Source organism: Myxine glutinosa, chromosome 14 (assembly GCF_964187855.1).
Source record: "Myxine glutinosa chromosome 14, kmMyxGlut1.1, whole genome shotgun sequence".
NCBI lineage: Eukaryota > Metazoa > Chordata > Myxini > Myxiniformes > Myxinidae > Myxine > Myxine glutinosa.
In genome coordinates, this window is record NC_136274.1 from 81,721,180 (window position 1) to 81,748,679 (window position 27,500).

General features: G+C 44.3%; 1 protein-coding gene across 10 annotated transcripts in view; it reads right to left on the reverse strand.

The window, feature by feature from the left end:
* The window catches only part of LOC137439963 (dystrophin), a 1,283,433-nt gene that overhangs the window by 689,228 nt on the left and 566,705 nt on the right, over positions 1–27,500 (reverse strand). For 7 of the 10 annotated variants that reach the window (XM_078768443.1, XM_078768442.1, XM_078768438.1 and 4 more), the window contains 2 exons: positions 26,519–26,656; positions 5,688–5,822 (listed from right to left, as the gene is read on the reverse strand). In XM_078768443.1, the coding sequence (XP_078624569.1) occupies positions 5,688–5,822; positions 26,519–26,656 (273 nt within the window). The remainder of the gene's footprint in view (positions 1–5,687; positions 5,823–26,518; positions 26,657–27,500) is intronic. The other 3 variants (XM_078768445.1, XM_078768439.1, XM_078768444.1) reach the window with 2 other exon arrangements.

Consider the following 27,500-nt stretch of genomic DNA (forward strand, 5'->3'; position numbering starts at 1 on the left):
TCCCCCATTCTTCCCTGTTGCCCGAATTCATCAGGGCAGCGCAGTCACAGTCAGTGCCGATCAGTCCCCATGGAACGGCCTTTTCACTCTTTTCTTTTCTTCTTCTTCTTCTTCTTCTTCTCCTCTCTCTCTCTCTCTCTCTCTCTCTCTCTCTCTCTCGACTTCTTGAAGGAGGGGGTTCACCATCCTGGATGTGGAGGATCTCTGTGTCGCTCCTACAAGATCGATCTGCTGTCTCCGTGCTGCAGGCGTGTTCGAAGAACTGTCCGGGACTACACAACAACAACAACAACAAAAACAACCCAATATGGGAAGATCATATTGCCAATCTAGCATTAAAGGCTAGTTACAGTCGAGTATTCTTCATACTGCCTCTTTAAGCAGTGTAAGAGCTTTGATTACAGCAGTGTGGGATTCAGTTACAGAAAATTCCCAAGCCACACTGAGCTAATCACAGTGTGCAAGGCTTTCTTATGGAGCTCCATGAAGTATTGCTCCCACACTTTGGGCTGGTGCTTCTGCTTCCCAACTTGCTCCTTTCAATGTGGCCCAAAACAAGGCTTTCCACAAAATTTGAATCTCAAAGCAGAAGGCCATTTCCAAGGATTGAAACTCTTCCATTTTTGATGAACTCTCTGTCTCTGTCTCTGTCTCTCTCTCTCTCTGGTAGTGACTTCTTGAAGGAGGAGGTGCACCATCCTGGATGGCAAGTTGGTTGGGTTCTGTTTCATACAAGTTTACATCTCGTCTTGCTCGTCCTGCCTTATCTTCCCTCTGCCCTTCCCAAGCCACCCCAGTTCACATGCATTCCTCAAGAAAACGTCACCTGCTCTACTGCTCACCCTCCCAAAGTCCAGCCTGACTGCTCACTTGCCTTCATTTATCCTTGCATACTCACAATTGTGGAATGGTCTCACTGTGTCCTTTGTCTCTACATCAACTCAGTCATACACGTTAGCCAATCACTACCCCATGCACTCATCCCGACCCATCCACAATCTCTTCAACACAAGCTGATTTTTTCCCATTCTATTATTCTCTGGGCCAATGTTGCTTTTTTGTGTTATTTGTTCCTTTCGCATATCCACCTCTCCCTCCACCCCAAACAACCCCATACACTGCCACTATAGGGGACGCCTCTTCGGGGTGGTTGTACCTCCCAATGCAAATCTGGAGCTAAATATTTCCCTGGAGGTAGTTTGTAAATCTACTGCACTTTGTAGTTTAGCTCCTCCATAAGCATAGAACCACCTTTAGAGGCAATTTTTCCCCGCAGAGCAGGGGTTGGCCTTTTTTGGGCACCCTGGTCCCCTTTTTGAAGCAATGTTTTACGGCCGGATGTCCTTCCTGCCGCCAAACCTGTTAGTCGCCTCTTGCGCCACACAGGGAATTACCAGTGAGCTGGTACTCAATTTGCCAACCTCGGAAGGATGACAGGCTGAGTCAACCCCCCTGACGTTAATTCAGCGATCGACCGGGATTCGAACCCAGGATCCTAGGATCCCGAGCCGGCACCCTAACCGCGAAACCAACACCAGGCCTCCTCCATAAGCATAGATCCTTGTATATATTGTATAATTCAGCTCAAAGCAAGCAGACTGATTATCAACGGCATTATTTGTTTGTGTGGACTCAAATCATCTCTCTAAACTCAAACAGGCTGCACTTTGATAAGTTCCAACTGAACTGTTCGTCCCTCTTGGTTTAACAAAAAAAAAACCATTGAGACAGATGAGCAAAACGAGATTTCATTAAACGTGCAGGGATATGTTAGACCAAAGACAGTTTTTAATTTCATCCTTCAGAGCAGACAGGGATTAATGCAGAGCAATTGAAGCTTCGCTGACAGGGACGTTTTTGGGGAAAGTCACTAATTATGATTCCCAAATTGGCTCAAGAAAATCAGTGCAGCTGACAAGCATGACCGATGATCCGTCACCTCGCCACCCTATCCTCAGCAGCTTCACGTTTCACGTTACCCCAGCTTGCGGCAAACCTGCCTCTACCATCCAGCATGTAATTACCGAGCATACCCCTTGGGGCATCCGTGGTGGTTTCAAATGATATGCTCGATGCCCGTCTCAGATGAGCGTACTGTAGTTGAGTGCCAAGTAAAAAGTACTATTTGTTCGTTATTCCTCTCTCTTTCTCTGTTTGCAACCAACATCAGTCATGGATTGCCCCCTCGTTAAGAAAGGTACCCACAAAAAAAAGCCAATGTTTTGGTAAGAATACCCCTGTTTGGCTACCCCTGTTAATTCATCCCAGATCCACTTTTCTGAAATACCGACTTCTTTCCTGGAAGTCCTAGCTGTGTCCATGTTTTTTTTTTTTTACCTCTCCCAACCCCCACCCCCTTCCCACGCCTCCTCCCCCCAAGCCATCTCCCTCCCACAGATCTCCCGATGTCCCTGCTCTCAAATGTTGTACCCTCTCTCCCCATCTTGTCTCCCGCTCCCTTTATTTCATCTTATGTGTCCGTTTTTAACTCAACTGGACTACCGTCCAGTGGAGTTCATCACATACAGAACCCTCCGGCGTCCGTCGTCCGTCGTATGTCGTCCGTTAACTTTTCGACGTTAACACTCCAGCGTCCACAAATATCAACCGATTCTGATCAAACTTGACATGCAGCATCCTTACCCCAAGGACCAGGTTGGTATTACATTTCAGCCCGATCCGTTGAAATATGGCAGACTTAGGCGACCATTTTGTTTTTGTTCATGAAAACGACATTAACACTCTAAGGTCCACAAATATTAACAGATTTTGATCAAACTTAGAATGTTTAACCCTTACCACACAAGGTAGGTTGCTATTGCATTCCAACCCGATCCGTCACAAAATGGCCGCCATAGGCAGCAAGTACCTTAAAATTATAACACAAGGTTGTTGGCTTTTCATTTAAGTCAAATCTAGTACAGACAACTAAAAAAAAAAAAAAAAATTAAAACACATTTAGAGGCCATCTTTCCCCGCAAAGCAGGGGTTGGCCTTTTTCGGGGACCGTGGTTGTTGTTGTTTTTTTGGTCCCCTTTTTGAAGCAATGTTTTACGGCCGGATGCCCTTCCTGCCGCCAACCCTTTTTGTCGCCTTTTACGACAAGCAGGGAATTACCAGTGAACTGGTACTCAATTTGCCGACCTCGGAAGGATGACAGGCTGAGTCAACCCCCCTGGCGTTAATTCAGCGATCGACCGGGATTCGAACCCAGGATCCTAGGATCCTAAGCTGGCACCCCAGCCGCCAGCCCAACACCAGGGCTTAGTACAGACAACTGACCTAATTTAAAGTTGTCCAGTCAGTTTTTTTTTTTTTGTTTTTTTTTGTATACTGAATCGAGGCTCGTGAAAGAGCTAACATTTATTTCACAAACAAATCAACCAGACAAACAAAATATACAAAAAGAGGGAGCGGAAGACAAGATGGGGAGAGAAGGGGAAGCACACAACCGCAACATTTGAGAGCAGGGAGAAGTGTGGGAGGGAGGGGGCTTGGGGGCAGGAGGCGTGGGAGGGGGAGGGGGGGGGGGAGAGGTTTAAGAGATGGTGGTGAACAGCTGTTTTAAAGACCTGGAGGGTGGAGTGGGATTGAAGAGAGTGAGGGAGTTTGTTCCAGAGGTGGGAGAAAAGAGGAATGAAGGAGTGAAGGTGAGCAGAAAGTCTTGATTTTGGCAGTTTAACCATAAGAGGGTTGCAGGCAGATCTTGTGCGACCTGTAGGAATATTTGGGGGACAGAGCCCAGAGAGGGCTGGGGGGGCAAGGCCAGAGAGGAGTCGGTAGAAGACGGAAAGACCACCAACCTGCCTGCGGTGAGTGAGTGAAAGGCCCTTGGAGTTAGCTTCATCGCGGGAGATTCCAATGATTCTGAACGCTTTGGTTTCAACAGCGTGAAGACGGGCTAGGTGTGAGGCAGGAGCACCAGACCAGAGGGGAGAGCAGTATTCCATAGAGCTGTGGATGAAAGCCTTGTATGTGGTGAGGAGCTCAGGTGTGCCAAGGAAGGACTTCGCATGACGGAGGATGCCCAGTCGGCGACTGGCTTTGGAGGCCAGATTTGAAATGTGGTTTTCCCAGGAAAGATCATGGCAAATAGTGAGACCCAAAAGCTTGAGTGACAGAACTTCTTGGAGAGGATTATTCAGAAAGTGGATGGGAGGGTTTTCCAGTCGGTCTTTTCGGAGAGACATCGTAAGAGTGTGAGATTTATCAGGATTGAAAGACATGTTCCATTTGTTTGCCCAGTCTGTGATTTTGTCTAGGTCTGCAGAGAGTGAGGAGGCTGCAGACTGCCGATCTGAGGGATGAGGAATGGAGCGACAGAGAGTAGAGTCGTCAGCAAAGAGATAGAGAGGATTTTCAAGAGAGTCAGAGAGATCATTGATGAAGACCAGAAAAAGCACAGGGCACAGAACACTACCTTGGGGAACTCCAGCCTGAACAGGAAGAGGAGATGAGAGAAACCCATTCAGGGCCACACGTTGACTACGACCAGAGAGGAAGTCCGCCAGCCATGCGTGGAGATTTCCATGGATACCAAAGGAGGAGAGTTTGGTGAGCAGAGCAGGGTGCCAGACCGTATCGAAGGCACGTGAAATGTCAAGGGAGACAGCTCTAATTTCCTGTTTGGTGTTGAGGACCTCCATCCATTGTTGAGAAAGCAGAAGCAGCATGTCCAGAGTCGAGTGACCAGGTCTGAAACCAAATTGATGATCAGAGATCAAGCCATTGGAGAAGAGGAAAGATTTAATATCTGAAGCAATGATGGATTCCATGACTTTGCTGATAATTGGGAGAAGGCTGATTGGTCTGTAGTTGCTGGGATCTGTTTTTGCACCTTTTTTGTGCAATGCGGTGATGTTGGCTGATTTCCAAGCAGATGGCAGATGACCTTGAGCAAAAGATAGGGTGAAGAGAACAGAAAGAGGGAGTGAAAGAGCGGAAGAACATGATTTTAGGACCCGTGGTCTGATGCCGTCAGGACCAGTTGCAGAATCAGAGTCGAGGGTTGACAGAAACTTTTCCACCTTGTCAGGAGGAAAGGACACAGAGTACAGGAGCAGCTGGGTACGACTGGGTACGGTGGGTACAGAGAGGGATGCTTAAATATCATCACCAACTCTATCACAAGGATGACTAGCACCAAATGTTATCGCCACTGTTCACCATAGAGATCATTATATTCTCGTTATTCAAGGGGTATGCATTTATGTATACATGTGTATGTATATATATATCTATATATATATATTTGTGCAGCGTCTGTGCTGTCCTGTGTTGTCCTGTGTTGTGTTGTCACTGCACTACTGGAGTGTCACAAAAAGGAGTGTCACAGTTCAGTTGAGTTCTGCTTCGCTGGAAGCTCTAGTTTTTTTTGTTGTTTTTTTTTGTCATTAATGTTAGCTCTTACACGAGCCTCGATCTTGTATACAAAAAAAAATTAAAAAAAATAATGCATGAAGGAAACTTTCCAAAAGCATGGTAGCACAAGGCAACGAAAGAGGGAATTCAATTTTGGAAGGCAAACAAATAGTATAGATATACTTGAATGGGTGAAGAAAGTGGAATAGGAATCGGATGAGATGCTGTAGAAAGATTTACACCCCACCTACTCATCCATCATAACCCAGCACCCCCCATTTACCTCCACCCACTCCCCGCAAGAGATCAGACATTCACCCACACACCTTCTCTCCAATAAAATCTTCCTCCCTGAGCTCCTCTCCACGCTGAAGTTCTGCCTCCATGAGGGTCAAGATTTCCTTAAGCCTCTCATCGAAGTTCCGTTCCTCAGGCCCCACGACCTGCATTGTAAAATCAGGCTGGGTAAATATGGGGGAAAATAAGGCAAAAAGGAGTTTCCACCATTTTCATGTATATGCTTAAATATCATCACCAACTCTATCACAAGGATGACTAGCACCAAATGTTAACGCCACTGTTCACCATAGAGATCATTATATTCTCGTTATTCAAGGGGTATGCATTTATGTATACATGTGTATGTATATATATATCTATATATATATATATTTGTGCAGCGTCTGTCCTGTCCTGTGTTGTCCTGTGTTGTGTTGTCACTGAACTACTTTCTCACACTTTTGTGAAATCGTACCAAACTTCTGGTATGCACATATCTCTCCCGTCGGTATGTCCTAAGGGGATTTCTTTAGAAAAAATTTCCAATTTTTTTTTGGAATTTTTTGGGGATTTTTTTTTTTTCAACTTCAATTGTTTATAAAATGTGATATCACGTATTTTACAAATACATTTGTGCAAAATAATTGTTTGAATTATGATTGGTTTAAACCATGACAAAACGGCAACTCGGGTGCAGTCATTTATCTATACTAGGGCATGCCCGTACTATATATATATCTAAAATTATATCCCCCCCCCTCTATTTACATGAAATGGTTTGGTCCAAAGCGAACGGCTTGCGAGTACGGTGACAATCCCCCCCCTCTATTTACATGAAATGGTTTGGTCCAAAGCGAACGGCTTGCGAGTACGGTGACAATCCCCCCCTCTATTTACATGAAATGGTTTGGTCCAAAGCGAACGGCTTGCGGAGTTTGGTAAAGAAATCGCCATAGCGTGCACAAACGCGCAGGAAAGCGAAAGAATCGCAAATTAGTTTTAATTAGTTTTAAAACATAGTTTAACGCCAACATAGTTTGCCAACGTGAAATAAATGAATACGCTCTCAAATGTGCCGTCCGAGGCAGAGTCTGTTCGGCACGTTCGGCACACGTGATAGCTCGCTGCTCTCTGATTGGTTGAATCGTTTTTTGGACATAGCTCGGTAACTACTTGTCCGATTAATATGAAACCTTGAAAAGGCACATCCTCGGGTCCCCAGCAATATACCTGGCAAGTTTCAAGTATATCGGACCCGTGGTTGTCGAGAAACAGCGGTCACAGACATACATACATACATACATACATACATACATACATACACACAGAGATTACTGGAATTATAGATAGATATATACACATCTGGGCAGTGTCTGTGCTGTCACTTAACGACTCCCTCAAACTTTTGTTTTCGTGGTTGTGAAGTGTTTTTAATAACGTTGTGGTGGTTTTGAATCACGTGGTGGTGAGGTATTTTGAATTATGTGGTGGTGAGGTGTTTTTAAATGACGTGGTGGTGAGGTGTTTTTAAATCACATGGTGGTGAGGTGTTTTGAATTAATTGGTGGTGAGGTATTTATAATTACGTTGTGGTGAGGTGTTTTTAATTATCTGTTGGTGAGGTGTTTAGAATTAGTTGGTGATGAGGTGTTTTGAATTACTTGGTGGTGAGGTGTTTTTAAATGACGTGGAGGTGAGGTGTTTTTAATTTCGTGGCGGTGAGGTGTTTTTATTACGTGTTTTATGGCTGTGAGGTGTTTTTATTACGTGTTTTATGGCTGTGAGGTGTTTTTATTACGTGTTTTATGGCTGTGAGGTGTTTTTAATTTTGTGGCGGTGAGGTGTTTTTATTATGTGTTTTATGGCTGTGAGGTGTTTTTATTACGTGTTTTATGGCTGTGAGGTGTTTGCATTACGTGTTTTATGGCTGTGACGTGTTTTTAATTTTGTGGCGGTGAGGTGTTTTTATTACATGTTTTATGGCTGTGAGGTGTTTTTATTACGTGTTTTATGGCTGTGAGGTGTTTTTAATTTTGTGGTGGTGAGGTGTTTTTATTATGTGTTTTATGGCTGTGAGGTGTTTTTAATTTTGTGGTGGTGAGGTGTTTTTATTATGTGTTTTATGGCTGTGAGGTGTTTTTTTTACGTGTTTTATGGCTGTGAGGTGTTTTTAATTTTGTGGTGGTGAGGTGTTTTTATTACGTGTTTTATGGCTGTGAGGTGTTTTAAATTACTTGGTGGTGAGGTATTTTGAATTACTTGGTGGTGAGGTATTATGAATTACGTGGTGGTGAGGTGTTTTGAATTACGTGGTGGTGAGGTGTTTTGAATTACGTGGTGGTGAGGTGTTTTGAATTACTTGGTGGTGAGGTGTTTTGAATTACGTGGTGGTGAGGTGTTTTGAATTACGTGGTGGTGAGGTGTTTTGAATTACTTGGTGGTGAGGTGTTTTGAATTACGTGGTGGTGAGGTGTTTTGAATTACTTGGTGGTGAGGTGTTTTGAATTACTTGGTGGTGAGGTGTTTTGAATTACGTGGTGGTGAGGTGTTTTGAATTACGTGGTGGTGAGGTGTTTTGAATAACGTGGTGGTAAGGTGTTTTGAATTACTTGGTGGTGAGGTGTTTTGAATTACGTGGTGGTGAGGTGTTTTGAATTACTTGGTGGTGAGGTGTTTTGAATTACTTGGTGGTGAGGTGTTTTGAATTACTTGGTGGTGAGGTGTTTTGAATTACTTGGTGGTGAGGTGTTTTGAATTACGTGGTGGTAAGGTGTTTTGAATTACGTGGTGGTAAGGTGTTTTGAATTACTTGGTGGTGAGGTGTTTTGAATTACGTGGTGGTAAGGTGTTTTGAATTACTTGGTGGTGAGGTGTTTTGAATTACGTGGTGGTGAGGTGTTTTGAATTACGTGGTGGTAAGGTGTTTTGAATTACGTGGTGGTAAGGTGTTTTGAATTACTTGGTGGTGAGGTGTTTTGAATTACGTGGTGGTGAGGTGTTTTGAATAACGTGGTGGTAAGGTGTTTTGAATTACTTGGTGGTGAGGTGTTTTGAATTACGTGGTGGTGAGGTGTTTTGAATTACGTGGTGGTGAGGTGTTTTGAATTACTTGGTGGTGAGGTGTTTTGAATTACTTGGTGGTGAGGTGTTTTGAATTACGTGGTGGTAAGGTGTTTTGAATTACGTGGTGGTAAGGTGTTTTGAATTACTTGGTGGTGAGGTGTTTTGAATTACGTGGTGGTGAGGTGTTTTGAATTACTTGGTGGTGAGGTGTTTTGAATTACGTGGTGGTGAGGTGTTTTGAATTACTTGGTGGTGAGGTGTTTTGAATTACTTGGTGATGAGGTGTTTTGAATTACTTGGTGGTGAGGTGTTTTGAATTACTTGGTGGTGAGGTGTTTTGAATTACTTGGTGGTGAGGTGTTTTGAATTACTTGGTGGTGAGGTGTTTTGAATTACTTGGTGGTGAGGTGTTTTGAATTACTTGGTGGTGAGGTGTTTTGAATTACGTGGTGGTAAGGTGTTTTGAATTACGTGGTGGTAAGGTGTTTTGAATTACTTGGTGGTGAGGTGTTTTGAATTACGTGGTGGTAAGGTGTTTTGAATTACTTGGTGGTGAGGTGTTTTGAATTACGTGGTGGTGAGGTGTTTTGAATAACGTGGTGGTAAGGTGTTTTGAATTACTTGGTGGTGAGGTGTTTTGAATTACTTGGTGGTGAGGTGTTTTGAATTACGTGGTGGTAAGGTGTTTTGAATTACGTGGTGGTAAGGTGTTTTGAATTACTTGGTGCTGAGGTGTTTTGAATTACGTGGTGGTAAGGTGTTTTGAATTACGTGGTGGTAAGGTGTTTTGAATTACTTTTTTTTTTTTTCTTTTTTTTTTTTTTTGTATACAAGATCGAGGCTCGTGAAAGAGCAAACATTAATCACACAAAAAGACAAACCGACACACAAAACACAAAAAACAAGGGGAGCGGCAGACAAGATGGGGAGAGAGGGGGGAGGACACAAAAGAGAGGGGGAAGAAGGGGAAGGACACAAACACAACATTTGAGAGCAGGGACATCGGGAGGACTTGGGGGGAGGTGGGAGAGGATTAAAACATATGAACACTGCAAGGACTCTGGGGTGAATTACCGGGGGTAGAAAAGATCAAGGTTTTCGATGGGGGAAGATAAGAGATGGTGGTGAACAGCTGTTTTAAAGACCTGGAGGGAGGAGTGGGATTGAAGGGAGTGGGGGAGTTTGTTCCAGAGGTGGGAGAAAAGGGGAATGAAAGAGTGAAGGTGAGCAGAGAGCCTAGACTTTGGCAGTTTAACCATAAGAGGGTTGCAGGCAGATCTTGTGTGACCTGAAGGAATATTGGGGGGACAGAGCACAGAGAGAGCTGGGGGAGCAAGGCCGGAGAGGAGTCGGTAGAAGACAGAAAGACCACCAACCTGCCTGCGGTGAGTGAGTGAAAGGCCCTCGGCGTTGACTACATCGCAGGAGATTCCAATGATTCTGAAAGCTTTGGCCTCAACAGCGTGAAGCCGAGCAAGGTGTGAGGCAGGAGCACCAGCCCAGAGGGGGGAACAGTATTCCATTGAGCTGCGGATGAAAGCCTTGTATGTGGTGAGGAGCTCAGGTGTGCCAAGGAAGGACTTCGCACGACGGAGGATGCCCAGTCGGCGACTGGCTTTGGAGGCCAGCTTGGAAATGTGGTTTTCCCAAGAAAGATCATGGCATATAGTGAGACCCAAAAGCTTGAGCGACAGAACTTCTTGGAGAGGATTGTTGAGAAAGTAGATGGGAGGGTTGTCCAGTCGGTCCTTTCGGAGAGACATTGTAAGAGTGTGAGATTTGTCAGGATTGAAAGACATGTTCCACTTGTTTGACCAGTCTGTGATTTTGTCCAGGTCTGCAGAGAGTGAGGAGGCTGCAGACTGCCGATCTGAGGGATGAGGAATGGAGCGACAGAGAGTAGAGTCGTCAGCAAAGAGATAGAGAGGATTTTCAAGAGAGTCAGAGAGATCATTGATGAAGACCAGAAAAAGCACAGGGCCCAGAACACTACCTTGGGGAACTCCAGCCTGAACAGGAAGAGGAGATGAGAGAAACCCATTCAGGGCCACACGTTGACTACGACCAGAGAGGAAGTCCGCCAGCCATGCGTGGAGATTTCCATGGATACCAAAGGAGGAGAGTTTGGAGAGCAGAGCAGGGTGCCAGACCGTATCGAAGGCACGTGAAATGTCAAGGGAGACAGCTCTAATTTCCTGTTTGGCGTTGAGGACCTCCATCCATTGTTGAGAAAGCAGAAGCAGCATGTCCAGAGTAGAGTGACCAGGTCTGAAACCAAATTGATGATCAGAGATCAAGCCATTGGAGAAGAGGAAAGATTTAATATCTGAAGCAATGATGGATTCCATGACTTTGCTGATAATTGGGAGAAGGCTGATTGGTCTGTAGTTGCTGGGATCTGTTTTTGCACCTTTTTTGTGCAAAGCGGTGATGTTGGCTGATTTCCAAGCAGATGGCAGATGACCTTGAGCAAAGGAGAGGGTGAAGAGAACAGAAAGAAGGAGTGAAAGAGCAGAAGAACATGATTTTAGGACCCGTGGGCTGATGCCGTCAGGACCAGTTGCAGAATCAGAGTCGAGGGTTGACAGAAACTTTTCCACCTTGTCAGGAGGAAAGGACACAGAGTCCAGGAGCAGCTGGGTACGACTGGGTACGGTGGGTACAGAGAGGGATGGGTTTGGGACACAAGATTTAGAGGCAAACACAGAGTTGAGGCATTCAGCTTTTTCACGTGCGGAGTCAGCCGTTAAGCCGTTTGAAGTGAGGGAGGGGATGGAGGGGGAACAAACACGAGAAACAGATTTGACCAGACGCCACCAGGATTTGGAAGAGGGAGACAGATAAGAGAGTTCGGTCTTGAGAATGGTGAGATATTGTTTCCTGGCTCTCCTGAGGGTGGACACACACTTGTTTCGGGCTTTGTGAAAGGAAATGAGATTTCCTTCCGTTGGATTTGCTTTCCAGGAGACGAAAGCAAGTTGTTTCAGGGCAACAGCCTCACCACAAGATTCCGTGTACCATGGACGGGAGGAAGGGTATGACAACTGAAGACGAGATGGTATAAATCTGTGCATGAGAGAGAGCAATTTACTTTGAAAGAATTCCCAGGATGAGTTGATGTCAGAGGCGGTAGAGATGGGAGACCAGTCCAGATGATTGATGGCTGCTTGAAGACCGTGCCAGTTGGCCTGAGTGAAATGCCAGACTCGCGACGCTGAGGAGGCTCTCTGAGAATGGTCAGAGAGATGTCCACTTTGACAAGCACATGATCAGATGAGCCGATTGGAGCAGAAGAAGAGCAGCAGACATTTTCAGGGAAGTTTGTCATAACCAAATCCAGAAGAGAAGATGCTCCGTTGACTGAGATCCGGGTCGGGAAATTGACAGATTGTGTCAGTCCCAGTGAGTCGCAGAAGTCCTTTGCTGAAGAGCCATGGCTGGTGAGAGAGGTACCCACACCCAGCCAACTGGCATGGTGACAATTGAAATCACCACATATGAGGAAGAGAGAGTTGGGATGGGTAGATAGAAGTTGGTCCATATTATCAGACAGTGAGATGTAGATGGAGTCATCGCTGTTTGGTGGACGGTACAACACACATATGAACAAAATGTGGGAGCGAAGGGGAAGCCGTAGCCAAAGGTATTCCTGGGGGTGAGGTGGAGAGAGGACAGTGGAGGGCGAGTGAGGAAGAGAGTTTTTTATAAAGATAGCAACCCCACCTCCAGGACGAGGCTCAGGTCTATCATACCGGAGGAGGGAGTAACCTGGGAGAGATACCAAGGCATCAGAGACATCATGAAGGAGGAAAGTTTCTGTTAAGCAGATCACATCTGGTTTGTCAGAAGCAACCTGTATGGAGAGGTCAGTCAAGTTTGAGCGAAGGCCCCGGATGTTTGAGGTCCATACCGTTAATGAAGAGGAAGGGGGAGCATCGGGTCCAGAACAGGGGGGGGAGGGGTAGGGTAAGATGTGGAAGAGGAGGAAGAGGTAGGGAGAGCTGTTGAAGGTGTGTCAGAGATTTCAGAATAGCTTGGAGAAAGGGAAGAATGGGGCAGACAAAAGGTTTGATGGAGATTGGGTGAGGCACAGTGAGGTGTTATTTGAGGAGGGAGAAGAGCAAGGCAGGAGGTTTGGGGAGATGAAGGTGAAAGTTGGAAGGAGGAAGAAGCAGGGAGGATGCTTTGAGGAGGAGGGGTGAGAGGGGAGTCTAGGAGGGGAGGAGCGAGGGAGAGTCTCGGAGGGGAGGGGTGTGGGGGGAGTTTAGGAGGGAGGGGAGGGAAGGGGCAAGGGGGGAGATTTGAAAGGGATGGGTGATGGGGAGGATTTGGAGGGGAGAGGTGAGATTGGATTTTGAAAAGTGTACGATTCATGGGAAACGAACATTTTTTGCAAAATGAGTTTGAGACCTTCGAGTCAAAAATACGTTTGAGGACACTGGAGGAGGGATGGAGTTCTGGATAGTTTATGGAATGTAGAAAGGAGGAACTGTAAGAGATGGTATTATATATATTTTTTGGAATGAATAGATTTGGTGAGCAAGACGAAAGCATCCTTTTGTAGGAAAAGAAGAAAAGGGTGTTATAATATATGAGAGAAAATAGTTGTTCAGGGGAGAGATTATACATTTCTAACCGCGTGATCGCGAACGAAGAACGAACGAACAAAAAGAACAACAAATAAACGAATAAGACCTGGGAAGGAAATATTTTTTTGGGTTTTTTTTTTTTTTTGTGAGTACAGATATTAAACAAGGAGGTACGGGGTGAACGACTGGTACGAAACAGAGAACGAAAATAATTTCAGCGCATTCGACGAATCGCTGAGAGAAAAACAAACCACAAGGTCTGAGACGGTACGGTAGTCTAAGCCTACGAGTACTAGGCCGCAGAATACTCGATACCATTAACCGACGATTGTGTATACATGAACGTGTTTTGAATTACGTGGTGGTGAGGTGTTTTGAATTACTTGGTGGTGAGGTGTTTTGAATTACGTGGTGGTGAGGTGTTTTGAATTACTTGGTGGTGAGGTGTTTTGAATTACTTGGTGGTGAGGTGTTTTGAATTACTTGGTGGTGAGGTGTTTTGAATAACGTGGTGGTGAGGTGTTTTGAATAACGTGGTGGTAAGGTGTTTTGAATTACTTGGTGGTGAGGTGTTTTGAATAACGTGGTGGTGAGGTGTTTTGAATTACTTGGTGATGAGGTGTTTTGAATTACGTGGTGGTGAGGTGTTTTGAATAACGTGGTGGTAAGGTGTTTTGAATTACTTGGTGGTGAGGTATTTTGAATTACTTGGTGGTGAGGTGTTTTGAATAACGTGGTGGGAAGGTGTTTTGAATTACGTGGTGGTGCGGTGTTTTGAATTACTTGGTGGTGAGGTGTTTTGAATAACGTGGTGGTGAGGTGTTTTGAATTACTTGGTGGTGAGGTGTTTTGAATAACGTGGTGGTGAGGTGTTTTGAATTACTTGGTGGTGAGGTGTTTTTAATTACTTGGTGGTGAGGTGTTTTGAATTACTTGGTGGTGAGGTGTTTTGAATAACGTGGTGGTGAGGTGTAATCGTCCCAAACTTCCAGTCTGCACCTTCCCCTCCCCTATGTGTGTGCTGAGGATTTCTTTCTTGAAAAAAAAACATTCAACCTAAATCTTCAACCTAAATTACCTATAAAAATGTAATATCACAAACACAACAAATACATTTGTGCAAAGTAATTGTTTGTATTTTGATTGGTGAAAATCATGACAACACAGCAACTCAGGTACAGTCATTAGCCTCAGCTAAAATAAGCCCGTTCCTCAGTATCAACGCTTGGTGAGGCGAGCGCAGCGTGCCGAGCGAGTCGAGCCAAGCTAGTATATATATATATCTGTGCATTGTCTGTGTTGTGTTGTCTTGTGTTGTGTTGTCACTGAACCACTTTCTCAAACTTTTGTGAAATCCTACCAAACTTCTGGTATGCACATATCTCTCCCGTCGGTATGTCCTAAGCGTATTTTATTTGAAAAACTTTCCAATGTTTTTTTTTTTTTTGTGAATTTTTTCGGGAATTTTTTTTTTTTCAACTTAAGTTTTCAACTTCAATTGTTTATAAAATGTGATACACGTATATTACAAATACATTTGTGCAAAATAATTGTTTGAATTATGATTGTTTTAAACCATGACAAAACGGCAGCTCAGGTACAGTCATATATGTCCAACCATATATCTACACATCTGAGCAGTGTCTGTGTTGTCACTTAACGACTCCCTCAAACTTTTGTTTCCGTAACGTTGTGGTGGTTTTGAAGCATGTGGTGGTGAGGTATTTTGAATTATGTGGTGGTGAGGTGTTTTTAAATGACGTGGTGGTGAGGTGTTTTTAAATGACGTGGTGGTGAGGTGTTTTTAAATCACATGGTGGTGAGGTATTTTGAATTACGTGGTGGTGAGGTATTTATAATTACGTGGTGGTGAGGTGTTTTTAATTAGGTGGTGGTGAGGTGTTTTGAATTAGTTGGTGATGAGGTCTTTTGAATTACGTGGTGGTGAGGTGTTTTGAATTATTTAGTGGTGAGGTGTTTTTAATTTTGTGGTGGTGAGGTGTTTTTATTACGTGTTTTATGGCTGTGAGGTGTTTTCAATTTCGTGATGGTGAGGTGTTTTTAATTTCGTGGTGGTGAGGTGTTTTGAATTACGTGGTGGTGAGGTGTAATCGTCCCAAACTTCCAGTCTGCACCTACCCCTCCCCAATGTATGTGCTGAGGGGTTCTTTCTTGAAAAAAAAACATTCAACCTAAATTGCTTATAAAAATGTAATATCACAAACACAACAAATACATTTGTGCAAAATAATTGTTTGTATTATGATTGGTGTAAATCATGACAACACAGCAACTCAGGTACAGTCATTATCCTCAGCTAAAATAAGCCCGTTCCTCAGTAACGACGCTTGGTGATTCGAGCGTAGCGAGCCGAGCTAGGCTAGTATATATATACAGACTTGGCATTTAATATGGAATTTTTTTTTTTTCTTGACTTGGGTTTACTTTCTGAAGTCAGTATATCAATCTGGTGAGTTTCTTTTACCCTTCGGTGATGTCTTTGTTGAAAGAACCATGTCACTGATTGTCTTTCGCAGCAAGAAGTCAATAACAGGATTATATCACAGGTGGCGTGACAAAATGTAAGGACAGGTACATTTGACGATTGGCTTCACAATCAGGTATATAAGGGTTGTTGCGTTCTGTATTAGTGGAAAACAACTGCTGCAAGTCTACAAAAGTTATTGCCGCTTCCTCTGGAGATGGTCCGTCAACTTGACAATGCTGTTCGTCATGGAGTGGTGGCTTTACGAAATTCTGGCATGAAACAGCGTGCTATTGCTCGGCAGTATGGCATCACTCACGGTCAGGTGTCAAAGATCCTGAAACGAAATGCTCAGAGGGTGTCCCTACTCCAATACCGAGGCCAGGACGTCCACGCAGAACCACAAGGAGAGATGATTGCCAGCTGCACCGGTTAGTCTGCAATGGCCGTACCAAGTCAGCTAATCGGCTTAGGGCTGAGTGGCAGCAACTGACAAATGTGCCTGTATCCAGAAGCTAGTCAACTAACGACTGGTTCAAGCAGGCTATCGTGCCAGGCATCCCCTGAGAAAGCCACGCCTGACCAGACAACACAGCCAGCGCCGATTGCAGTGGGCCAGAGAGCACCGTCAATGGCAGCCAGGAAACTGGAATCACGTGACCTTCAGTGACTAGTCTAGATTTCTGGTCTATCATCAAGATGGCCGCGTCCGAGTGCACAGACAAGTGCATGAAGCCCACAACGAAGATTGTATAGTGCCAAGAGTCCAAGCTGGAGGTGGTGGGGTGACCGTTTGGGCTGCTTTTCATGCAGGGGCCAAAACTGACCTGGTTGTTTTGAATGGAAACCTGAACCAGTTCAAGTACAGGGTCATTCTGGAAGAAACCTTGCTTCCATTTGCTCGTGCAGCCTTTCGAGGAAACTTTGTCTTCCAAGATGACAATGCACGGCCTCATCGTGCTCGCATGATCCAACACTTTCTTTCTGACCGTGGTGTAGAGCATATGGAGTGGCCTGCCATGTCCCCGGATATGAATCCGATAGAGAACTTGTGGGCAGAATTAACGCGTCAAATCGACCACTTGGACCAGCAGCCGACTTCTGTGCGTGAATTGCAGCAGACTATTGTCACTGCATGGCAAGCGATTCCTGTCCAAACCTTGGCAAATCTCATGAATAGCATGCCTCGACGTGTACGTGCTCTCCTGAATGCTCGTGGGGGTTACACGAAGTACTGAACTGTAATTTTACTGTCCATAATCCCAGTCAAAATTTAGCTTTTTGTTTTTGTTGAAATTTTTTTTGGCTGATGTGCAAAATAAAGAGATACTTCTGGAAAACGTACAGAAGTCTAACACAGTACTGTCCGTGAATTGAGTTCGATATCAGTTTACATCACTTTCAAGGATCAATTTATTTGCTTCGAAATGTCAAATGTGGTTTATGTTTCTTCTAAAGGTCACATTAACAAAATCTCGAATAATTTCAACATAATTACAATGAGCTTTTGGTTCTAAGTCATCTTGAAAAGTAAGTTCACCACCACAAAAAAATATTCCATATTAAATGCCAAGTCTGTAATTTTACTGTCCATAATCCCAGTCAAAATTTAGCTTTTTGTTTTTGTTGAAATTTTTTTTGGCTGATGTGCAAAATAAAGAGGTACTTCTGGAAAACGTACAGAAGTTTAACACAGTACTGTCCGTGAATTGAGTTCGATATCAGTTTACATCACTTTCAAGGATCAATTTATTTGCTTCGAAATGTCAAATGTGATTTTTGTTTCATTTACAGGTCACATTAACAAAATCTAGAATAATTTCAACATAATTCCAATGAACTTTTGGTTCTAAGTCATCTTGAAAAGTAACTTCACCCCAACAAAAAAAATATTCCATATTAAATGCCAAGTCTGTATATATATATATATATATATATGATATAAGAGAGCCATTGGTCTGTCTGTGTGTCTGTCGCCATTTTTCTCAGAGATGGCTGAACGGATATTCGTCAAACTTTCAGAGGTTCATCATTGAGTGCCTGGGAGTGTTTTAGGCCAAAAAAAAAAAAAAGATTTGAAAAAAGGTGTTTTTTTGGATTAAAAGAAAAAAAAAATCATCGCTCGATCGTGCCGAAGCCTGTTTGATTAATAACAGTGATATACAAGTACACATTCACATAAAAAAATACAAAACAATTACTAGGGTCCTTTGGGGTATTTAGGGTCCATGGGGTCATTTGGGTCCTCTAGGTCTTCTCAGTCTTGTAGGTCCTCGGGGTGATGAGGGGGGAGAGTGAGGGTCTTTTGGGTTCTCTGGGTACTTTAGGTTAAGTGTTTCAGGTTACATTTGTGGGTGGAATCAGGTCAGCTGTCCAACCAATGGGTGAAGAGCAGACATACATACATACACACATACACACATACATACATACATACATATATACATACATACACTTGCTCCATTATATATAGATTATTATTATTATTATTATTATTATTATTATTATTCTCCTCCTCTTCCGTTTATAAGGGGGTGAGACCCATTGGCACCAAGCTCCTGCCCTGCCTTGACCAAATACTTAATAATCCACTTCCATCTGTTCTCCACCAACTCTCTCCAATCTTCAACCACCCCCACCTTACTGATATCTGTCTTCACACAATCCTCCCATCTCAACTGTGGCCTACCTCTTTTCCTCCCACCTTGTTCCCTCAACCTATTCACTCTCTTTGCCATTCTCTCTTTCCTCATCCATACCAAGTGTCCAGCCCAAATCAGCCGGCATTTCACCAATCTCCCCGTCAAGCTCATCTGCACATCAATCACCTCCTTCAGTTGATCCATTCTCTTTATATCCACCCTCTTCACACCTGCAATCCTCCAGACACAGCTGTTCTCACAAACCTGCATCCTCTGTTGTTGTCTCTGTCGGCACCACCATCTCCAGACCGTAAAGATAGGCCGGCATTACGCATGACATCATAACCTTTCCTTTCAATCTCCTTGAATTATTTGTCTGCCATGACACCCTCCATCCTCTTCCATGCATTCTCAACCACCTGAATCCTCCTCCGCACCTCTACACCTCCGGACTTCTGCCTCTGACATCCCTGGTCACTGTTCCCCCCAAATACTCAAACCAATTTCCGTGTCTGATCTCCTTGCCCTCTAACCTGATATTCATTTATTTTCTCTGCTGCCCAACAAACATCACCTCCGTCTTCTCCATGTTCATTTTCAGCCCATGTTTCTCAAATGCCTTCTTCCACTCTCCAGTACTTCCTGCATCTCCCGACCACTCTCCACCACAACAGCCAGATATTCAGCATACAATATCCTCCCCAGAATACCTTTCATGTTTACCTTCCTGCTTACCAGAACCATCACCATGATAAACAGGAAGTGGGCTGAGAGCGCTTTCCTGCCACAAACCGATATTCACATTGAACTCCTCCGACATCCCAGGACCAACCAAAACTCTTCCTTTTGTTCCCTTGTAATCCCCTCTACTAACCTAACTTCTGCTTCCGGCACTCCCATCCATCACAATGTTGCCATCACCATCTCTCTCTCGGGACAGTGTCGTAGGCCTTCGCCACATCCACAAATCCACGTGCCATTTCACCTTGAACGTCCACCCTTTTGCCACCAGCTGTCTTGGCGTGAACATCTCATCTGTCGCCCCCTACCCTTTCTAAACCCCTTCTGCTCTTCTCTAATCTCCTTCTCCACACTCTTCCTTGTCCTCTCGTCCAGAAACCTCTCCAGCACCTTCAAGACATGACTTTGGAGTGTAATGACTAAGGAATGTACTTCGTCGGATCTTGAACATCCCCCTTCGCCTTCAAATATCGGCACAATTAACCCTGTCCTCCACTCCTCCGGAATTGAACCCTCTCTCATACATACATTCAACAACCTCTTCGTCCAACTGACTCGGACTTCTCCCACTGCAATTATTATCTCTGAACACACCTCATAAATGCCTGGCACCCTTCACTTCCTCATCTTCTTCAATGCCGTCCACACTTCCTCTTCCGTGATCTCCACCAACTCCACATTCCATGGAAGCTCCAGCTCACCGTTGCTGACTTCCCGGTTCAACAGCTGTTTGAAATATCCTTCCCACACCTTCAATACTGCGCCCCTCTCTGTCACTAGCCTCCCACCACCATCCTTAATCACTCCTCCAAAGCCCCCCACCCCCCTTCATGCCCTTGATACCCTCATTCCATGTCACGAGCCAATTTACAGATCATCTTCCTCCAACCACCCTCTTCCAACTTGTTGTACACCTCCTCTTCCATACCATTCCTCGTATTATCCACAGCTCTCCTTTCTGTTTTCTTCTTCTGCCCAAACAGGTGCAGCAACCCCACATCCGGCGGCCTCTCTCTATCCTTGGCCTTCTCTATCCTCTCCAAACCTCCTTCTTTTCACCAACTACCGTCGCTACTTCCTCTCTCCACTATACCTGGTTTTTATCCTTCGACGATGCATTATATTGTATATTAACATTGTATTATTCATTTTCCCCTCTACACCCTTAAACTGTTTATTTTCAAGTGTCGCTCCTTGTAAATCTGGAAGAATTGAAAAACTCCTTGTAAATGAAAAGGCTTTTGGAGTACTGGACAAGAAAACATTACTCTAAACATGGAATTAATGTGTTCAAAAGGCAAGTGGGTTAAGTAATCCTATTTGAAGAGTGGACGAGTTTGTTGGTGTGAAACGTGATGATGGCCACTCGAATGGGTCTTGTTCACAGATAAAGGCCTTTTATACAAATGAAATTTAAAGTAGATGGTCCTGTGTTATTTAAATGTTTGAAGTTTGTAATGGCAATCCAGTTGGAGTTGAGTTGTTTTTTTTTTAAATAAGAAGACAAAATTGATGTCAGTGAAAAACCAGAGGATGGTTTAAGCATCCAGCATATGCCAGCAGCGAGCGCATTAAGATCTCTGATGTTTGTTTTTCTTGCGACTCAAATGATCATGTTCTTTTAGCTTTCCTCGAATAAGTCATTCCTCAAATCCATGTGAATCGAGAAATGCACCTACCCCATGTTTGTTCATACACTTGGAATTACTAACGCTGACAGTCACCAGGCTCCTTAAAGCAACAGCTAGTAAATCATGTCAGAACATTTAATACAGTTTCATGGATTTCATGACCCATATAACGATCAAAATGATGTCCAATCAAAATAAATAATCACGATCAAAATCATGCTACATTGCTACAAGCTCCTCCACAAGCCTCGACACCTTGAGAACAGCGAACTGGTACTCTAAATCGCCTGCCTTTTGGGTGGTTGACTGACATACACAAACACACACACACACACACACACACACACACACACAAACATACAAACACACACATACAAACATACATACACACACACACACACACACACACACACACACACACACACACACATACATACACACACACACACACACATACAAACATACATACACACACATTCATACTTACACATACACATACAAACACACACACACACACACACATTTAATTAATTGTACAGTATTGGTTGTTCCTAAACTTAAATATAAATAATTTAAAGAATTGCTGTAAATGATGTTAATTTCACAACATCCCATATTCAACTTTATTTAAATTGCAAACCTCAAACATAGTTTCTCCACCTAAAGCAAGAACCTTAACCTGTAAGCAATTGACTAGTTTCCCGACTGCACGGATCATCAGCTGGGCACCGTTCTTCCTCGAGGTTTCGATCCTTTCAGCCCAGGAGCTCTCCAAACGGTGGATCCACAACCTCGATCATGGATCCACATCAATAGATGGTACATCAGTAGATCCACAACCTCAGTTGCGTCCAGGCAGTCAGTCAACTCATCAATCCAACATCAGTTATTCCAACTTTACTCGCAATCTTACTATAATTCAGCAAATGTACATCCGTCTGTCTGTCTGTCTGTCTGTCTGTTCAAAGGTACTGTAAAAACTGCTGAACCGATCACAACGATATTTTGGGTGGGTAATCCTGGGATCTCCAGGAGTAAAATAGGCTATTTACTTTTTCCAATTTCAGCTTTAGTCTCCAGCATTCTCAGGTTTGGACTCCCGCATACCATTCGCGTTCGCATAACGTTCATTGTGACAATGTTTTCATTGTGACGATGTTGTTTTCCCGGGTGCCGCACAAGCGGCTGCACCGATCGCTGCACAGCTGCACCAATCGAACTCGGTAACCTCGGACAAAGACCTTTTATAAGGACACGGGTTGAATCCCTGCTTGAGAGAATTCCAAACCCCTCCCCGCCATCACGGCCATCCCTCCAACTTACAATCCCATGAGATTTGCGGAAAGGACGACCGAAAACCAATATAAACATCATTAAACATCATTCGTATGTAAACATCATTAAAAGTAAATAATGACCTCGGCCAAAATTCAAACGACATTTAATCTCTACATGAGAGAATTCCACATAGCTATTTGGGCGGTGAATACGCTAACAGATCGCTGTCTCCATCGATCTTGCCAAGGCCGTAACAGCTGTCGGCTCAAAATCCTTTTAACTGTTGATTTGGTCGTTTTTACAATGAAGGAAACATTAACAATGTTGTTAGTTCGAGTTCAAGTTCGGTTCGAGTTCAAGTAAATGATGACATGCCATGATGGTTTCTACTTTCTGAACGTGAACTTCGCGGATCGCCATATGCAGATTCGCCACGGACCCACGATCGATGTTTCTATACGTGAACGTACCAGTTTGTTTGCGAACGGGTACGTTTTTCATGGAAGTCCTTCACGAACTTGCTGTCCATGTCTGACGTGCGACTGAGGGTGCTACAGGAATGTGGAATTTATTGGTTTCATGCTTTAGCATTTGCCGTATCTGCATTGCCTGTTTGCTCCTGGCCTCCCATCCATGCGTAGCACGGGTATCTCCCTAGTAGGACTTAATGTATTATCATATATTTATAACTTTCCTTACACACTCGATAATATGATAATATCATTAAATCATGTTCATTCATTTCATTCATTAAATCATGCACATCTTACCTTAAATACATCAATCTACCAACCAGCACGACCACACACACACAAACATACATACACACACATACATACAAACATACATACATACATACACGCACACACACACATACACATACACACACACACACACACACACACACACACACACACACACACACATATATACATATACACACAAACATGCACACATACACATGCACACACAAACATACACACACACACATTTACAAGAAACAAGGCAAGAGGCTTCACAAATATCGAACACAAGCCAAATTACCAAGATGGTTGCCGTGGCAAAAGATTTCAAGCAATTGCATCCCCGATGTAATCAGGTTGAGATAATTCCAAGACAAATGGATCTGTGTAATATGAATGCTAAATCTTGAACGTTTTTTGAAATATCAGGTACATCAGCCAACTTACCGAGATGATTACCTAGGCAACATAATTTAGCCAACGCTAAAACCAAGAATCGATTCATTTTGGATGAAGATCCGGCTGCGGATCTGGATGTGAGAATTTTTTGTGATTCTTCATCATTGAGTGATAGGGCTAAAAACTATATATTGCACATTATCTCAAAAAGTCCTTGACGGATTTGGACAAAACTTGGTGGATGAGTTTGGTAGGTGACAAGATCGAGCAAATGAAAAATGGTACGTGTCGCTTCCTTGCTTGATGTTCAGCATGAAAAAAGGATGAGGACGGCCAATCCCCATGTGTTGGCATTGATGCGGTGGATGAATCTCCTCCTGTGGAAACGCCCCACTGAATCCGGTGAGAAAGGCGGTGCCATTGTCATGACGTCGCAGGTACCCAGAGTATCCCAGGAAGTGACATCACTCAGTGGTTGTGTTTGGCTCGGTAGTATGTTTGGCTCAGCGTATGGCTTGGAATCAGCATGTGTGTGAGTGGCAGCTCCATTCGAGCCTTAGACTTCGTATATATAAAAAATAGGGGCAATACCCCTGGGCGCTCACCTGGTAGAATAAAGCAGTACACTACACTGATCAAAGGTATTTCAAACGGTATCACGGTATTTTAAACCAATTCCAATGGTTGCTAGGAAACAGGGCAGCATGTAGAATCTTACTCCTCAGTCACATTTGCTCTACGGCTAGGATACGGCGGCCGTACCCCCCCTAAATTGACAGAAACGTGTGGGCGGCTGCAGAGTTTCTGAGGTGGCCTCAGGGTGGCCCTAGGGCGTATGGCTATCTTTTACAGGCCGTAGGGGTCGCCGTGGAATTATAGCGCGGAGTTATAACTTTTTTCATTTCTAGGTCGGCCGTAGCAATTCGACAAGCCGTAGCCATGACAACTGTAAGTGCTGTTATACATATGCAAAAGAACTGGTATATATACCCACTCGTTACCGTCCGTCTGGCCGCACGTTCGCCTTAGGGCCCCCCTGTGGTTGCCTTGCGGGCACCTTGAGGCTACCTTGCGTCTGCCTTGAAAATTCTATGGCCGCCGAAGGGACACCCTAAGGTCACCGTGCGACATCAAATCAAAGACCGTACGGCACCCCCACGTTTTCGGTCTCCACAATTTCTAAATACCCCGTGCGGCTACCTGAAAAATAAAAACATATGTGACTGCTACATTGTGTGACCGTGGAAATACTGCGGCCACCCTATAATTGCTAGTGGCCGTAGATTTTTTAGACCCTAAGGTCCCCGAGCCAAATGTGACTGAAGCATTACTAACATAATGCTAAGACTTTAGCAAACAAACAAAAAATACCTATTTTGGGGAGCAACCCCAACCCCAACCCCCCAATACCCCAATACCCCACAGACCGCCTTAGATCCTGATTTGTTTTAATGCCGTGAAAAAACTTTGACACATCACGGGTGATGAAGGTTGTGGTCAAGTTTCATCAGAATTGTGTGTTTAGTTTCAGAGAAGAGAGCAAATACAGTACCTGTATCTATTTTGGGGGTGTGTGGGGTGTGGGGTGGGGGGGGGGGGGGTCAAACCGGGATCCACTTTGACCACCGGTAGACCCCTTTAGACCTCGACTTTTTAATGTCGCAAACAAACTTGAGTTGCAACATACCAAATATCATTTTAGCCCAAGTTTGGTCACAATCCGATCAGCAGTTTCGGAGAAGAAGTTACAAGGGTTTATGGACAGATGACGCACCATCCCCTAAGCTCCCCAGAACTGCGTTCCAGGTGAGCTAAGAAGAATGACCACACTATGATCACAACCTGCGACAAAAGCCAGTAGTGGGCCAATTGGGAAACTCACATTTAAAACACTCTTAAAAGATGAACAGCGTGATTAAGAAACGCATTTAATGCGCTATTAAAATATTAACTCGACACCTCTCATCCATGTTAGCCTCCCCGCGGTTATATCAGAACGAGCTGATTTGTCACACGGTCACGGATTGTCCCAACATTGGGCCGTTCAACATTTACCTAACGCTATTTTTTAGGGAGCTGCATCTGGTGCGTGGTGACAGGCTTGACTAAACCTTACTCATAATTTTTATTCGACCTGTGATTAGATTTTTGGGAGTACCTCATCGTGATTTAAAATCGATCCAAACAAAGCAAATGGAAATCTGATGCAACAAACCCGAGCAGTATATAAATCAGCAGAGGCCTACAGGCCTGATGTCTTTGGCCCACCAGAAAACCAATATGGCGGCCACATTATTTTATCTGGGTGCTATGGCCATGGTGGGTGGAGTCAAGTGATAAATGTGGGTGGGGTCGGACAGCTGTGTGTGCACATTTCAAAAATCGACCCCCCAACAAGAACCCCGACAACAACAACAACAACAACAACAAGCACAATCACATGGAGCTCGTATAGACCTGCTTGACGCATCACAGGTAAAAATAGAGCCCCATTTATTTTTGGTTTGTAATTTAGGGAACATGAGGCTGTGCAGCAGCAGCCTCAGAAACAAGAGTTTGGGATTAAATCGCAGAGACCAAGTTCCAATGCATAACTTCTGTGTGGGAGGAGGTCAGGGTTGGACTAGTGGGTGTATGTAGTATATATAGGGAAGGTATAGAGGTAAGGGGGCAGGTCAAATGTGGACCACATTTGCTTTTAGAGAAAATACATACTGTTACACATCAATAAATAGATAACTAAAGAGAGGACCAGGGCCAATGGAAATTACACCTGAAAATGGTCCAGAACAAGTGCGTTGAGCACCCATTTGTGTATAAATGGTCCTTGTCTGTGCAACAATGACTAGAAAAATGACAACAAGATGCTTTATAGTTCAATTCTTAAGTCGCAAAGAGGCTCTGATGCCATTAGACTGACAGGGAATGAGTAAAGCATTGTGATCCAAGCGTGCTGTAGCAAAACACAACAAAAGCAGCAACAACCATGCACCGAGCTCAGCAATAATGCACATTGAGAGAAACGTTAAAAGGAGAAACCTAAAAATTCTGACATTATTCAAAAGGTCAAAACTGAATTAACTTGTGGATCAAACAGCAGACAAATGGAGATCAAACATGCTGGAAGAGTGTTGCACCTCCATGAGAACACAGAAACAAGGTGCCCCTTCGGTTGCCCGCGACATTGTGAGACGCATCACCTTTTCCAATAAAATGCACAGCCAAGTGCGTCATGTAGGCGAGGAGGTTGGGCGATGCCATGAGATGGGATGTATCGGCAATGGGTGCAAAAATTCAAAGGGCTTGCCTGGTTGGAGGTAAGAAGAGGGTAGGCTGCGTGCAGGGGTGAGGGCTCGGACGATCGAATGGAGGACAAACTAGCCAGGCGGTAAGTCCCGGGAGGCAGGCCAGACTCGCCCGCACGCTTGGATTCCAGAAGTTCCCTCTAACCACACGGGCCGGCCATTGTGGTTTTGGAATGGAGGAGGGTGTAAAAAAAGCAAGAGGGTGCAGCAAGGCAGCAAGCAAGAAGCGGACGGGGTAACAGTAGGTCAAGTGTGCAGGAGCGAGAAGGAATAATAGATGCAGGATTATTTGTTTGAGCACAAATGCAGAGGAATAGCAGGCAAGATGTTGAGACGAGTGAAGATGGAAGCAGGAAGGCAGAGAAAAAGGTGCACAATTGGCGATTAGTCATGCAGATCAAACAACAGGGGCAGTTGTTGCCAAATGGCATGCATTCAGTGTTCAAATAAAACCACTCATAATAGGGCACATTCATTCAATGAACATCCAATCAGATTCCGACATCGCATTGGGCATCAGGTGCCGGTGATGAATTGCACCTTTATGATAACGGACGTGAACTGTATATTTCATTTCAACCACACGTCAGCCCGTGATGAAACGAAACGCCACTAAAACTTTACAATGAGCACTCCAATTAACCGGGAAGGCAAAAGCTTTATAACAAGAACTTGAATGAAGCACATGGAAGGGATACTTTGCGTAACATGGCTGCTCCTTTTGGAGAACGTTGTTCCCTGGACAATCATCATTTTCCAAAAACCTATGTTCTTTGATCGTATGCAGCACAAGGCTGCGGGGTAGCATCATTGGCTGAGGGTGCGGCTGATGCAGTGCCCTCTGCTGGTTCGGGCAGGAATTTGGAATTTGTTCAGGGTGCCGCCGATATATGGTCTACTATTTGTGAAGGACACCAATGCTGGCAGGTGGGACGCCCGTGTAACGTCCATCTGAGGTACGGCACACACGTTCATGAATCACCC